Consider the following 16,726-nt stretch of genomic DNA (forward strand, 5'->3'; position numbering starts at 1 on the left):
TATTCCTACTGCTCTATCTGGAAACTACCTTTGTGGGTTCTTTTCTGTCAAACCCTATCTGTAGATATTCATCTCCTGCTGAGTTTGTTTTGATCACTGTTGTGCTCAGCGTCTGCCCATGCTGAACGTGGCCAGATCTGTACACTCTGAACACTCAGGTCATCTCAGTATATCATATTTGAGCCTTTTGCTTCCCTGCTACTGAATTTCTCTACGGGTACAGCATTTATTACAGGTGATTACCCTGTTCCAGGGTCTCTCCTTCTCCTCATAACAGCACAGTGGGATATATGGTTATCCAAGCTTAGCCCTTGTGACTTCCAGTCTGGAATAGGAGAGTGGACTGGTCCATGGTTATGGTATTGTCATGTTGTGAAAGTCTGTTATTTCCACACTCTGTGCTGTAGTTTCCCTCAGGTAAGGGGATCATGCTGAATTTTGGAATCTGGAAGAACGTTATGAGAAAGCATTGTTTGGCCTATTACTTTTCAACAGGCATTTGATGTTGACCAATTAGAGTTAGAATACTGAGCGTAGGTGTGCCTTCGGTCTGAACAGGTACAGCCAGGGCTGTTCTCGTTGCTCTATTTATGCTTCCAGTGCTGTTGCAGACAGAATGGTGCTGTTTTCTCTTTTATGTTGGAGGAATTGAAACACAGAAAGACCAAACTGCTGCTTTGTGAGGAATCGAATCCAGTTTCTTCTCAGTTCCAGTCTAATGCACTAATCCTCACCAGATCTGGCTTACTGTGTGCTACAATGAATGGTATGGCCCTTGCCTTGAGATTATGTTTATGAGAACAGGCTGGCTACAAGAGGTCCAGGGTAGTTACTGTGCTGCTGAAGCACTCATAGGCAGAGGATTTCTCTGCAGCATGGAAGTGTTGCCCAGATGTCATTATCAGCTGCCCTGTAGTGACATGTGGGTAGGGATCCTCCTAAGGGAATTGTGAATTGAAACACTGAAAGGAGGATACTGAATATACTGTTGGTACAATGGTAACTTCCAGAGGGAATGGGAAAATCACTGTCCTTCCCAGTGTGCCCTGAGAGTTGGAGGGTAGAAAATTGGAGGATTTTAGTAGAGTACGGGATTCTGTTAATTGATGTTATACTGCAGCTGAGGAGCCCTCACATCTCTTTTTCTCCCTTGCTCCTTTGTTGAGGGCCATTATATGCACCATTAGAAGATTTTTTGACATGTAAGTGCAGCAGATGTGGTGACAGAGGCCTCTATGCTGTGCTGAACCCATCCAAGCTCTCATTGATGTGTGTCTCAGGGCTGTTCTCTTCTGCTCTGTTGTGCAATAACACATCAGAGCCTTCTGATGCTCTTGGCAGAGTCTGTGCTACATTCTGACTTGCCCAAGGGACGGTGCTACTTCTCCTTTTTTTTTTTTTTTTTTTTCCCTTTTCTCTACTTAACCTATCTCCATGCTCCTGTTGCATTACATGTGATCCAAACAGTGAACACTGAGACACTAAACAGAACAAAAACTTTGTGTGAATCCCAGATGTGCTGGGGCTGACTATACTTGTGTTTGAAACAAGGCTTATAGGGAGAGAAAGTAAATCTGCTATGGGAGGAGGAATAGGGGAAGGAGGGAGTGAAGGGCATCTGTCCATAACAGGAATTACCTCCTTCCTGGTAGAAGAGAGGAAGAGATGCTGGCTGCCCACAGTCTTACAGAGGATTGCCTTGAAGAAGGGCGGCAAATAACTGAGCAGGAGTACTGTTGCTCCTCAGCAGACAGACTGGCCACAAGAGCTGATAAGGGAAAGTGTCCTCAAAAGCAGCTGTGCAGCAGAGGAGCTAAAAGCCTCTTCTACTGCAGTTATTTCAGTTTAAAAAGCGGGGAGGGTATCTGTAAAAGCTGGTGATGTCACTTTTCATCCTTTGGCTATAATAATCCTTGGGAGAGAAAATTGCCTAAAAACCAACCTGTATGCTTTACACCACTTTCACATACAGCCAATCATACGGCTTCATGTCCAATTTAAGTGTCCACTCAACATGCTTTTCTACTTGTTTTTGAGGCTGTAAATGTAGGTGTTGAAGGCTGCGTTCTCTTCTTGTTGATTTAAGAAGCATAGCCAGTGTGCTCAGGTCACAAAAGGAGGAGCTTGCATGCAAATACTGATGGCTGCTAGTTTAGTTTAGTTACAGCCTCCTGCTTTTGTTGCTAAAGAAGTTCTAGTGACACTATTGTATTGTGAAGTTATGGATGTTTCAAGGCTCACCGTAGTGGGAGTATTTGTGTCCTGGTAAGGGATGCCAAAGACAGGTATCTTTAGGAAAAAAAGGCCCTAGAGGCTATTGCAAAAATGGCGCTGTTTTCCAGTTAATGTTGAAATAGATCTCATGCCCAAACAATCCATCACTGTTAAACCCTGGAGCACAAATTGGGATAATGTGGCTGAGCCCAAGCAAGGGCCACAATTCTGTCTGTCTGTGCAGCTGAGAGATTGAACTGCTCCTCCATTGGGAAAAAACCTGGATAATTTCCTGGATAGTGTGAGAGTGCAGCCTGCAGATGGGATATGTGAGGCGAACAGTTGATTGCAGCAGGCAAAAAGTGACATATCTGATTTGGCTTCAGGTTGCTCAGGAGTAGCAGCAGCAGTGCCCCATTGGAGCTCAGTTGCGGAGGGGCGTTCAGCCAATTGGACCTTTGCTCTATGGATTTATTTTGTGTGTGTAATTGTCACTGAAGGGCACTGGACATATGAAGCTGGATCTAAAAGTTGTTAATCCTGAAAACTCCAGGGCATTTTCAGTGTGGGGCCTGCCTTACAAGCAAACTACGGAGACACAGATAGCCATAGATTTAAGGGCTCATTTTCCACAGTGTTCCTTTTCCTTAGAGCCACTTGAGGCTGGTACAGAATGTGCTGGTGTGGAAAAAGATTGGTTGCTCTTTGAGCATCGATGTAGTGCATATCCTAATTAGGAACACTGCAACTTTTCTAGGAATGTGTTGTTTCCAAACAGTTGGATAAATTTGTCTGTGCAGTATACACAGTGACTGTAAACCCGGTGAGATTAGCTCTTCTGACCAGCTCTGAGCCCAGCACTGAGTTTCTTCATGTGAAGCATGTCCCTCTCCTTCCTAGTCTTAGGGAAGGAACAGCATAGATCGGCTGTGAGTGGGCTATGATGCAGTGCAATTCAGGTATAAAGATTGATTCAAGCAGCGGTAATCTCTTGTCTTCTTTCTGACTGGAACAGGAGAATTAAACATGAGCAAATTCATCACAATGGCTGGAACAAACGTAGGAGCTGTTGGGGTAGAACAGAGCAACAGTTCTCCTTCAAGTGTTGTCACCAGTATAGAGCAGTGCAAGTGCTTCAGGGAGGTATCTGAGAAATACTGCAGTGGGCAGTTGTAGGGTACTTGCCCCTGTCAGTCGGTAAGTGCTTGTGCTCCAGACAATGATGGTTACGCTCATTCTTTAAAAAATAGTGTCTCCCGACCATGGGCAGCTTTCATATTCACTGTGTTTGCATGTTCAGTGGCTTCTCGTCATGCTGTGTGACCACCCTCTGCCAAAGGCCTTTCAGCAGGGTTCTGGTGAGAGAGTGAGAAGCAATGGGATGAACAAAAGGCTTCACACCACTTGTTATAGAAAATCCAGAGCTCTGCTACTCTGCTTTCAGAAGCCCCAACTGCTAGTAGTTGAACAGCAGCGCCTGGTCACGAGATGTGGCTGTGTGGACTTGTGTCACTGGGAAAGAGGTAAAACCATGCTTACATCTATTAGAACGATGGCCGATATGCTGCTGTGACAGAGATGCAGGGCAGCTGTCTTCAGTCCAAAGCACTGACTGTGGGAGACTACTTTTTTGCTGTGGAGGCTCGGTTACCTTGGAAACCTGTTTTTAGCTGGATATCTGCTTTGGTGGAGAGCCCATATGTACCTGCTACTTCTTTGTTTTGAAACAGCTGTTTTACAGAAAAATATCTGACAGGAGTATTTCCAGAGCTGGATTATTGTGGAATCCAGGCTCTGCTTTTGGTCCCAGGCGTTTGAATCTGATGAGGTGATGATGGTATGGGGAGTCCTGTGGCTGGATTGAAAAGCTATTTATATCTGCTTCTTGAGGTGGGCTGCTGTCAAGGAAGGGAGAGGTGCTGCTGCTGATTGTTAAATCCTGGAGTATCTCTGAAAGATAAATCACTTACATGTCTGGAGTTTGCAGAGAACTTTGTTCTGGTTTGCAGTTCAGCGTCAAGCCACCAGCTGGTAAATTAAACTGAAGTAGCTTCTGTCTGTGATGAATAAATACCCTCACTGGGACCGTAAGCTTCCCTTTTGTGGGGTATGTATAAATTTTTGATCCTCCTGATGAACTTCTAGTATTAGAAGGTAGTGGTTGCAGGACTGTATTCAGAATCTGACAATTTTGTTTAATTCCAGATCTTACCAGTCTCTTCACATCTGTCTTTTTACTGTAGGTCTTTTGGTTTTACCTTTTCCGAATATTGTGTAATCCTGAAGAGGGGGAGGGGAAGGCTATCTAAATTTTTGCCCTTACCTCATTCCTGTTCCCTGTGTTTCATCTGCTCCTATTTCATAGCCTGTACCTTTGAGCTGAGATGAATGGTCTGTTCTGTATTTACTGTGGGGTTCTCCCAAACTAGACTTGGTTTTCTTGCAGGGTACTGGGTAGTGTGTAACAGGGGGAAGAACAGGTTAATAAATTGTAGGGGAACCTATAACAAATCTGTTAGATGCAGTTACCAATTAGTAGGTAATTAAGAACTTTTTTTAAAAAGTCTGTATAGCATTCCAGCTTGACTTTGGAGGCCATCTAATTCAGATGTCAGCAGATTTCAAGACTTAAAACTTCAGAGCAGAGAATACATTAAGAATCTGTTCTAGGCAGGCATCAGCTTTCAGCCCTGAGCAGCTGTAATGCAGAAGAAAATAGCTTTCTTTTTTGAAATTTTCAAGAACTAGAAACAACAAGATAAAAAACTTTTCATTTTATTCAAGTGTATGGAATACAGTTGTTAATTGTAAAGTCTGCTTGATTAAAGCTCTTTTAGCCAACCTTTTTGTTAATTCCCACTATCACTAACTGATTTTGGGTGGTTACAGTAGGAGCTTTTGTTGTTTTCTTAAGACAAGTGTGAACCAGATCTGTAGTCTTTACTGCACAGCCCTAGATAACTGACACAATAAAGTACTATATCCTTCCTTGTACCATTGCAGCAGCATTGACATAGAGCTGCAGAAAAAACTATGCCATGTTTTTTTTGTATTTTTTTGTTACCTTTTTTTTAACTGCATGTATCAACAAGAGTGACAGTTTGGGGCTGACTACACATACATCATGTTGGTGATGTATGAAGCAGAAACAAGATAGTGGGATTCTCCAACCCCAAGGCTCACTTCTGCCAAGGATCTGGCAGGTAGAAAAATCTCCTGTGAACTGACTAAGCTAACAAGAGACCTACTTTGAGCCTGAGCAGATTTGATTGGGAAGTCAGTGAAGGAGAGTAAATGTGGGACAGTAAAATAGCTGTCACTTACCTGTCCAGCACAGTTTTAGCCACAAAAAAAACCCCAAACCAACCACTTGTAAACTGATATATTTCTGAGAGGTGAGCAGTTGGCATTTATGTTAGTTTATACTAGATAATGAAAATGCATCTGTATTTAAGTGGCTTGTTGAAAATGGCTTTGCTTTTAATTTTATTTAAAAAATACATACTATTTTCTCCTAGCTTTGATCAACTTGTTGAAGTTCCTCATGTCTAATGAGACGGTGTTGCTGGCTAAGCACAACATCTTCACCCTTGCTCTTATGGTGAGTAGAGACAAAGCAAATCCTCTTATTTTGAACAACTTAATTAATCTTGAATGAATCTTAGGAAGGAATCCCAGATTTCTGGCCTGGTAAGGAGATATCAGAACAAGGCCACAAAGCTGAGAAATATCATCGTGGTTGGTTTTGCTAGATGTTTGGAAAGAGCGGTGCTTGGACTCACTTGTAGCGTCTGCTCATTGAAATAAACAAGTCTTATCTGCGGAAAGGCTTAGTTTAATTTTCCACATTTGGTAATGCTTTTTCTTGTTCTGTGGCCCTTTGTGTACAAAATAATAGAAACCTGTTTTCCTGGCCCCAGATACTGTAGTATTTAAGCTTCTTGTCTGTCTCTTCTGTACTCTAAGGAAAATAATAGATAAAGCAATGAAGTAATGTAATACTGTGGAATGCAACTGAGATTTATTTATTTGAAGGTTTTAGTCATAGTTTGTATTGTTTCTGTTGCAGAGTAGATTTTGTGTAAATACTCCTGTTGTAACTTCTTTTCACTTCCTTGTATAGGTTGTGAACCTGTTCAACATGTTCATCACTTACGGAGACACCTTTCTCCCCACTCCCAGCAGCTATGATGAGCTGTATTACGAAATCATTCGGATGCATCAGAATTTTGACAACCTTTATTCTATGGGTGAGTACCTCTTGCCTGGTCAGGACTACTGTTGACTAGAAGTATGGGGGGTGGTGGAAGAATGTTTGTGTCAGGTGTTTGCTGTCCGCCTGCTGCTGATGTGTGTCTTGGTGAGTGGAGTGTTTTGTGTACTAGGACATGTTTGGTAAATTAAGAATTGAGAGAGAGATAAACTTGTTAAAGGGATACATTTTTTTTTTTTTAGTCAGAGAAAAATAGGAACAGACCCACTGCCTCTCTAGCAGCCACTTACTGTGGCTGGAAATATATATTTGTTGGCACAACTAGGTACATGGTATTTCATGCATCTTTCTATAGTTTGTATCTATCACCTTTGACAGTTTCAAGTCAGAGCACAGGTATGTGCTGTAGAACCAGCCAGCACAGAGGAGCACTCAGTGCAAACAAGAATTTGGAAAAGAATTTGAGAAACTTGTAACAAGAAGCCTGCTGTGCTAGACAAATCACATCTACTGCACTCATTGCCAAAACAAACCAAGAAAACAGCCCTCACAAACCTGCTTGCAATGACAAGCGAATCACTGGACTGAATAATGTGCCTACTGGCAAAACAGGGAGAAGCTGCCATCCTTCAAAGAGAGAGAGAGGCATGCTGGAATGCACCAAGTGACACCCAGCAGGGAAAAGAGGAACAAAGGAGAACAAGGAATGCACAGAGCCATAATCAGCCAGTGTATACACAGGAGCCAAGGGTAGCTGTAGCAGCGCTGGTGTAGTACCTACATGCTTAAAGGTGTGAAGAAAAGAATATAGCTGTGTTCTTTGTTTGCTTTGTTCTAGAAGGACTCTTCTTCCCTTCACCCCCTGCTCCCTTCTCAGCTTGATCACCCAATGAATAACAGGAGTTAATATAAGCATGTAACAGGAGTTAAAGGGCAGTGGGAGAGAGACAGTTGGCCACAGTACTCTTCTGACATGGGGGAGAACCACCCTCACCTAAAAAAATGTAGCCGAATACTCCCTGCAATTGCAAGCAAAAATTAACTGCCCTTTTGTACAAACTTTCTACAGTTTTCATCCATTATATAAAGGATCATTTGGCCATTTTTGTGCCCTCTGAGCACATAAGATTTTTTGCTAACCCATTTCCTACTCCCAAGAATTGCAGCTAGTAGGATGAGGTGCTTTTACTAGCCAGTAATTTTCCAAACCCGTCCCTTGTGGAAGCTGAAGGAAAGTGGAGTGGAAGAATAACGTACTCAAATACTCAGTTGGGCTGCAATAGGCACAACTGACCTGTTGAAACAATTCATTTGTCACATGAATGTTTTCCATCCTGCCATACAGAGCAAACCCCTTTGAATTAATGTTGTAGATGCCTGAATGGAAACTCTCCGAATACATTACTTCGGATATTCAAGTACAGTACCTACTGTTTGACAAAATAATGTTACTCAGAGCTGGCATCTTTTTTTTCTGCAGATGACATGTCACGGTAGCACTAAGAAGCGAGAAGGTAGCACTGTCTCAAGTTGATGAAAGCCACAGTTTAGCCAGGTGTCCTGACAGCTTCCCTTGGCTTGTCAATCCATCCCACTGGGACTATAGTCACCCTTCTGTCCCCTAACCTTGGGACATTTGTTAGCACAGATGCAAAAGCTACTTTATCCTTTAGTTTTCCTGTTAATGTGGCTGAAACTTTCTACGTTGGGAGTGGAGGTAGAATCTAGTTGCCTTGGTATTTATTTATTTATTTTTCTTGTCCTGAATCTGAACTTCATCCATATCTGCAGGACTCAAAGCTTCTCTCGTGCAATAATAGGCATGAGTATGCAGCCACTGTGCTTATGGATTCAACTGTAGCATCCGTGTTTCTAGATGATCCTAAATTCTGATGACGTGCTGTTCCTTGACTTCTAAGTTGAATGTGAAGTTTTCTTGTGGAATGTGACCTTCAGAAAACCCTGTCTATATAAATTCATAGAAAATTGCCTTCTATTCAGGCAATACTGAAAATTAATCCAAAAATGTGCTACAGGTTCTGTGATTGTTTTGGTACTTACCAAGAGATGTGCAGGTAGCTACCACCATAGAAACACTACAGATTCTGACCTAAATAAATATTTTGGGTGCTCTAGCAGAAAAGAATTTGATTTCCTAGAAGTTCTTCCTGTTGCAGAATGTTTTCAGATCTGCTCCCAAGTCTGTCAGAAACCATCTGTGCAACAGAACAACGCCCTCATTCCTACAGGGAGTGTTTTTCCCTAGGCTGGTGTGTAATCCCTCTTTGCAATTCCAGATAAACAGGGAGGTAAAGAATCCATCACTGCTGGGTTGGGTTTAAATCACAGCATGTGGTCTAGCTGAGACAGACCTTTGCATAAATAGGAGCTGGAGGAGAACAGCAGAATAAAAGGTATCATAGACCTAGGACACTGTCCTGTTTCTGGGGGAAATGAACTTTAATATGTGGTGATGAAAGCAGTTAGGAGGACCTAGACTTTTCTTATCCCCTCTGCTTCCTGTCTCCCAGTCATTATCTTGTTCGGCCTTTTCTATGTTCCTTATGTTTCTTAGATGGGCTTTGAAGGGAACTTCTGCCCTGGATCACAGATTGTCTCAAAGATGATCTTTGTTTTGATGTGGTTCCCGGACTGCCATCTCAACCAAAGCAGATTTTTTTTTTTTTTTTTTTTTACATTTTTGAATTAGAAAATTGCCAGTTCTGTGCCAGCACTGTTAACTATCTTTTTCCTTTCAGTTCTAAGGCTTTCTACCAATGCTGGTCAATGGAAAGAGCCTGCAAGCAAGGTGACCCATGCATTAGTCAATATTAGGTAAGGAGTAGAAGTTAATAACCATTTCAGAGATTGTTGTGTCCTATGTGACTGCATTCTTATCATGACACTTTCACGTTTGTTGTATTGAATTTGGTTTTGAATTTGTTCTCTTTGTTGGGCTAAATTGCAGCTCTAAACAGGGCCCACTGGGATAAAGGGAGGATCACCAGGGTTTGATTGTCCTCTTTCTAATAATTCTCTCAGCTCTTCTGTAGACTGAGTGCTTTCAAAGCTTTGCACAAGCTGTAATGAATTAATCCTCACAGCATTCTTGGGAGAAGTTGTACAGTAGGGAACAATGCTGTGCGGGCAGAGCAATTGTGGACCTAATGGATTTCTGTTGCGTGATTCTATTGCAATTCTATGAAGCGATGAAGGCAACTATAAACCAGCTGTAATAAGCAGATTCGAGGCCTCTTTTAACATTGCAATATTTTTGTGTGTGTTTAAAACTGATTATTTAAGGACATTTCAGTATTCTCTTAAACCTTTTCCTCCTCTTCAAGGGCAGAAGTTATGTTCTACTTGTAAGGCTAAGGAATGTCTGGGGGTGCTTTTGTGCTGTATTCCTTCATGACAGCAGCAATTTCTTTTCACAGTTTCTGAAGCAGCTAGTACGGACCAAGGTGGGTACTGGGCAAGATGCTTATGGATCTGATTGATCAGGAAATGGAAGAATGTTGAGAGAGAGAATTTACTGTTTATCTCTGGCTTATAAACAAACTATAAAAGATGCGAGTATTTATACTGAAAAAAATACCTGTCCATCACTTTGACAGTCATGCCAGACACTTGGTGTCTGTGTAACACCAAGTAGCTCAGTACTGCTACATTGCTAGTACTTGTCATTTTCCTCACTGCAAAAGAGATTGTGTAGGACAAACTCTCTGAGGGCATCTTTCAAGTCAATATACATCTTTTGTGTCTATAAACCACCTTAAAGGTTCCCTTAGTAAAGTCTGTAAGCTTAATAACATCGCGTATGGTTCCAGAAGATTTATTTTGCTACTATCCTTATTTTTATTTTTTGTAAACAGACATAAATGAACGTTTGTGGGCAGATAATGCACTTGGAGTGAAGCAGCAGAACAGATAGCTGTTGGCAAATTAATGTCATTTAATGTGACACAAAGTGTCTGCCCTGGGAATTGTCTGTAAACCCAGGGAGAGAAGTCTAAACTGGGAAGGATAAAAAAAGCAAGCGGTTGCAGAAGGTTTGTGCTCACCTCTGGTTTGTGCAACCAAGATTTTGCATTGGCTTATTTTCTGTTGGCTTAACAGCTGCTTTTGTAAATATCAGCATGCTCCTGAGGCAAGATACAACTGAAAAACTGGCATCATGATACCCCTCCCTGGACAGCCTGTATCAGACACGTTCAGTGCATAGTGCTGTCTGGAACCAGTGAAACCTCTGACATGTTTCTCTTCTAGACTTTTGGTAGCTTTCCCCTGCTCCACCCAACTGCCCATGTACGTTGAAATTTCATGTGGTCTTTCAGTAGCTTTAGAAGTTTTCGTGAATGACTTTCATGGCTTTTCACTCAGCAAAATTAGACAAGGTCTAAATTAGAGATGATTCAAGGCCTGGAGAGAGATTAGACTTCAGAGAAGTTGGTCTGTTTGACTTACCACATTTCCTCTTAAAAAAAAAAAAAAAGTACTATATTTGAAAGGTTCTTTAACTGTAGAGATTTCAGAGCAGTCACTTGTTGGAAGCTGGAGAAATCCAAAGGTACTGTGCTTTTGTGAAAGTGACTGAAACATCACACTGTCAATGTGGTGACTAGGATTAGATGCCTTTTTTTGAGAGAACGTGCTTTAGAAAGTTTCCAATGACTTGTCTCGGTACACGGAAAACAGATGAAGTGAAGGGCCTGTGATAATGTAATACTCCTTTTGGGCCTAAGGACTGAATATAGGTGTCTGAAAGTTGCAGATCGTGCAGCAGAAGGATGAGAGGAATGCCTTGAGCCTTCCAAGGTCTGAAGCTTTCTGCAGTCTCTTGGGAAACACCATTCTATCCTGGTCTGTTGGCTGTCCCACTTCTGCAGCAAGGTCTGTAGGAAGACCCTTAATACTAGGGCCACATGTTTTCTTCTGCTGTTGGACCAGGAGTGCAAACTGGAGCCTTGTGCACATGCACTTGTAGCTCTGTGTTCCAGAGTCAGGGAGGTGGTGCAAGCCCAAATCACCAGAGAAACAGGGGGAGGGGATGCTTGAGGAGAATAAACCCTTTAGGGCTGTCAGGTTGATGGCTTTATTAGAGAAACACAGTACATTAATGAATGACAATATTTTCATAAGTTGTAATTATCTTTTTATGCATTGATAAGGACATGCTGGTTTGAACCTGGCTTGGCTCCCCATTGTCTGGATTGCCTGTTTGTTTGTGCCCCTTTGGTTTCCCCTTAGAGCGGTATTAGCGTATGTTTCTTATTTGGATGCTTTTGCCATGAAGGGAACAAGTTTAGAGAAATGTGCCTCACGTTGGACTTTTCCCTCAGCTTGTTCCATCATTCTGGAAAGTTTTTATGAGCAATGATTACCTACTTTTTGCTGTAACAGTGCAGTGCAAAGTCACCCTTTGGTTTACATCTTCATCTCATTACATCAGCTATTTAAAAATAAATAAATAAAGATTGACATTTCCTTATCCTAAGGATTTTGGTGGGAAAGATTGCAAATGTAAAAACATCTGTGTGTGCATGCACGTGGTGGGCTTTAACAAGTGTCTTAAATCCTAGTGTACAATCTTAGGTGTATTTCTGCCAGGAGAGGAGTGGTGGGTTGTTTACAACTTTTCAAAGGTGCAATGCATTTGTGTTACAGGAGTGACTGTTGGGGAGACATATAAAACAGTCCTGCTTGTACCCCACAGTGCTGGATTGGCAAGGTCATCTGATTAATTCCTTTAATACAGAGTCAGGATGAGTAATACCTAGAGAATCTTTGATATGTTCTTGTTTAAACTCAGCTGCAGAGTGAGATTCCGCTTTGTGTATCCTATTATGGTGTTAACTGTACTTTTTAGTTGGACCCTGTTCTCCACTAAGCAGTCTGATTGGGTTTTGTTGTTGCTGATTATCTGATTTTTTTTCTAGTCCTTACTCCAGGGAAAAGAGCAGTCACGAATGTTCTTTTTGAATATTGAGAGATGGGGAGGCTATTCCTACCTTCTCTCCATACCTCTCCTTTTCATAGACGATTCATAATTTCTGTCCAACCTAAAGAAAATAAAAATTTGAAGACAGAACAATAATAGCCTTATCTGGCTGAAATCTTACATACCATACTGGAATGAAAGATCCCTACTGCTGTCCTATCCCATAATAGTGATTATAACTTCAGTCTGTGGATTTGTCTCTGTGGTTTACATAAACTGAGACATGATGGAGTGCAAGATACAGCTGCCACGGTGATGGGGTTGCAATAAGAAGCTGCAGCAGTTAGTGGTTTGAAAACTCGCCTTCTGACCTATGAGGAAATAAGCACATTTTGAGACAAGTAATTTTTTTTTAAGCTAATGAGCCTCTTTAAGATAACATTGTGCAGGCTTGCATTTAATGAGAATTTTATTAATGCAGGGTTCAAAGGGGCATCTTCTGATTGCTTACTCAGTGAGGAAGGTGGCAGCTGAATCCCTGTATTCTTTTAATAGACTTTCTCCTGATCAGGATTTTTTCAAGGTGAATAAATAGATTAACTCAATGATTAATAGACTGAATTTCCCCATTGTCTGAAATTCAGTCCCATCATCATTTTTAAAGTAATTTTATTTTTCTCACTGAAACACCTTTAACAAGCAGAGAGTAAGTTTGTAGTATGGAACTAGGTGATAGGATATTTTTTTAAAAGGGTGTTTTATGTGCTGTTGTAGCATACGCTGCAATCCTCGCTTGGGTGCTTTCATTCACTCTTCCATCTTGCAGCTACTTCTGTTCCACATGAGCCACCCTGTGTGATATTCTTTCTTTGTACAGGAGGTGCTGCTTCTCCCAAGGCTGCTTTTCGGGACGTAAAGGAGAGATTGGGGATTTGGGAGGAGCACTTAAAGCATTGCACGGATGTGTATAAAATAGTTACGCTTGCTGCCAGTCTGGGCAGGAGCACTCTGAAGGGACATTTACAATTTTACATAGGTGAAAGAAGGCCAAATTGGGCTGTGCTTGTTTGTTGTAGGATACCTGGCATCCCTGCTCTGAAGCTATAGCTCATGTTAAATTACCAGCACTCCGTAGAACTGCACTTATTGAAAACCTTGACAGAAGAGGAGGTTCCATTCAGATAGTTGTTGGAAAGTGAGCAGCTGCAAGCAGTCCACATAGTACCTTCAGCGTTGTTCCGCTTTATTGCAAGGAGTTTAGCATCTGTTCATGGGGAGAGAAGAGGTAAATGCTGCTGACCTAGTCATGTTGTAATGGATGGCTGTAGCATTTATGCAGGATACATGAAAGGGAACCTGCTGACAGATAAGTGCTTCTGTATAGAGTGGAGGCCTATGGATTACAGTCAGCTGAGGCGGTGTAACAGTTATATATTTATATATGTATACACACACTTCCCTCCTTCCCTCTCCCTCTCTGTACAGACATAATGGACACACACACACATTTCTTGCCAATATGAGTAAGAGAACAAAAAGGGAGGGTAAGCTTAAAGCCTGTTTATGAAAATAAATGGTCAAGAAAACCTATGTGCATATATATAAAATACGGATATCTGTGTATATTATATGTATATGAACATATATGAATGTGTGTATCCATATATGTATATATGGTTATCTGTGTATATATAAATACATATGCATACATATTAACGCACATGCATATACTTACAAATCTATATATTTATATATAAAACACACACACAAACATCTTGCCCTTGACAATGGGCTAATCTAAAGCCATAATTTCCAAGCTGAAAAAACCAAGACTCTTGCTTGTTTCCAGCTTCTCTGAGATGAACCACGAGTGTTGGCTAAGGATGCTCAGGTGTTAACTCCTTTCAGCAGTAGCTACCAGCAGCAGCGTTGCACTGGGTGTGTACGTACTGTGGGACTGACGGACTGTGCAGAACTGCTGGGCTCGGGCTGGCCGGCGGCAGCAGAGAGTACTCAGGCATGCATGTTAGCCCGGCGTGATCTGGAGTTCGTTCCCTATCGATTCTTAAACCCACTTGTGAGGGCTACCACTGGTGGGATAACAACTCCATTGAATTGTTCACTGAGGTGTGTTTAATGGTAATGACCTCTGACATACTGTCACTGCTAATCAGTCTGACTGACCTCAGATCACAGGCTAGTACAAGACAGTCAACAAATTCTTTTAAAAAAGCTACAAATCCCAAAGACAAATTCATAAATGTATTTTATTGGTTCTTTAAAATTCTAACATAATTTTGCCAAGATTAAGGATCAAATTGTTACTAAAACGCTGTAAGAGAACTTCCTAGCTTTATGCACGTAAGCTATTTGAAGAATTAGTTCACGGTTTTCAGGTGGTAGCCTGAAAAAATTATGGTGCTGAAAAACTGAAAGTGGGTTCTAGATAAGGATTCTGGCTTGGTTCTAGGTCTTTTCTAGTGAGCTGTAATCACTTCACTCTTCATTGAAGGAGCAAAGTTAGTAGACCCTTCTTGTCATTTCATGTGTTTGTTGTGTGCTTTTCTTGCTACATAGGGACTCTGGCACAACAGAACAGTTCCTGAAATACCGCAGTGGGTATAGCAGAGCTTGGTTACTCAGAGTTCATCTGCTACCACTGCTTGTTTGTCACTTGACCTTACAGTATTCTGGTATGGAAAGTTTATTTGCTAGGAGCAACAGATTTTGACGTGATCAGATTCTGGTATTAGCTGGCACCTGAACAGAAGAAGTAGATGGATTGAAAGGGCAAGACCTCACTTCCAGGCTGTTGTGACCAGCAACATCTTAACAGAAGAATAAAAAAAATAAAGACGCATTCCTATCTCAGGGTGCATTGTTTCATCTTTTCATGGCACTCTACCTGTGCTTCCAGTATTTTTATTAACGTCTAGGGTTTCCCTTAACTTGCGTAACTTCAGCAATTCATTTCTTTTACATTATTTGATTTCTTCTTGAGTCAGCGGTGTTAGTTTTCAGTTATTGCTCTTTATTTACTAGCTGATTCATCTTGGTGTGTTTCTCTTACAGAGCCATAGCCAATTTCATTCTGCTATAATTTTCCTTCATTCTTTCTCATTCATGCAGCGGCTTAATTAAATGTTGTCTCTGCCACTGGCCCAAATCCAGAAAGCAAATCTGTTAGTTGAGTGGCGCTGTATGGACCAGTTCCACTAACACAGCAGCGTGGTTCAGCAAGTCAGGTGCATCCCAGATCATCTTCCTTCTTTCTGTCAGTAACTTCCATTTCAGTCACTGCTTCCTGGGAGGGGACTGACCATGTCAAGCCTATTTTCTCTTTAAGGAACTTTTTTTTTTCTTCAGTAGGTGTTTGGGAGGATTAATTTCTTTGCCTTTTTTTTTTTTTTTTTTGTGACTTAAGGTTTCTAGAGCTGATGTTGATTTTGAGCGAAGCTGTTTGTATGGCAAAGAAATGCCTCCATCTGAGGTGCCATAGCCGTGGCTTGCTTTCTTCAATGCACTTGAAAGCCATGCTGCAGGGATCACTTTCTGTCTAAAATTTCATCTTCAAAGTAAGGAATGCTTTTTGAATTGGGGATGAACTTGATGTGACTTATTCCCAGGATGGCAGCCTCGCTTAACTGACTTTCTTAGCTTCTTTCCAATGTCTGCAATTGTATTGGCCACTTTCATCTCCTTTCCTCATGTCACAAAGTCAACAGGTTGACCTTTTAACTTGCAGAAGGATCCAGTTCTGCATTTCAGCTGCTCTGTAAGGATTGCTGTAGAGGTTAGGCATCTGTTCAAGGGAGGATTGTTTGCTGGGCAGGGAGGAAACTCTTCTGCAGCACAGCTGCTGTTTGGCAGTCTCTTCCAAAGTTCAGCAAGTATCTCTCAGTTCATGTGATTCTTGTAAGGTGAACATCTCACTGCAGAGTTTACCCACTTGTGAACCTTTGTCTTCCTGGCCATTTTGTTGGAAACATTCCTTCCTTTAGATCTGAATGTTTTGACAAGTTAGCCAGGACCTGTAGGCTACTTAGCAAAGTTTGCTGAGAAACGTTACCTCCATTACTGAGGTATTGCAACCCAGATTTCGTCTACTCTGTATCAAATGCAACTGCCCTGTGAATAGCGGAATTCCTCTCTGCGGATCTCATTTACTGGATTCACGGGTGCAGTTTGTGGGCTTACAAGATGGAGTTCGTTAAGCTGCTAGCAATTTTTTCTTGAAAGCTGTGTGTTCAGCTTTGGAAGTATAATGTTTGGCACATAGTTTCAGCTTTTGGCTAGTGAATTCAGGGTCTGGAGCTTTGGGAGAACAGTCAGTAGAGGAGAAAAGAGAGAGACTTCTC

General features: G+C 41.6%; 1 protein-coding gene across 1 annotated transcript in view; it reads left to right on the top strand.

Moving 5' to 3' along the window:
* Positions 1–16,726, top strand: part of ARMH3 (armadillo like helical domain containing 3) — a 123,479-nt gene that overhangs the window by 43,900 nt on the left and 62,853 nt on the right. The window contains exons 20-22 of the mRNA XM_059821053.1: positions 5,733–5,815; positions 6,338–6,464; positions 9,187–9,262. Of these exons, the coding sequence (XP_059677036.1) occupies positions 5,733–5,815; positions 6,338–6,464; positions 9,187–9,262 (286 nt within the window). The remainder of the gene's footprint in view (positions 1–5,732; positions 5,816–6,337; positions 6,465–9,186; positions 9,263–16,726) is intronic.

This window comes from Gavia stellata, chromosome 9 (genome assembly GCF_030936135.1).
Source record: "Gavia stellata isolate bGavSte3 chromosome 9, bGavSte3.hap2, whole genome shotgun sequence".
Classification (NCBI taxonomy): domain Eukaryota; kingdom Metazoa; phylum Chordata; class Aves; order Gaviiformes; family Gaviidae; genus Gavia; species Gavia stellata.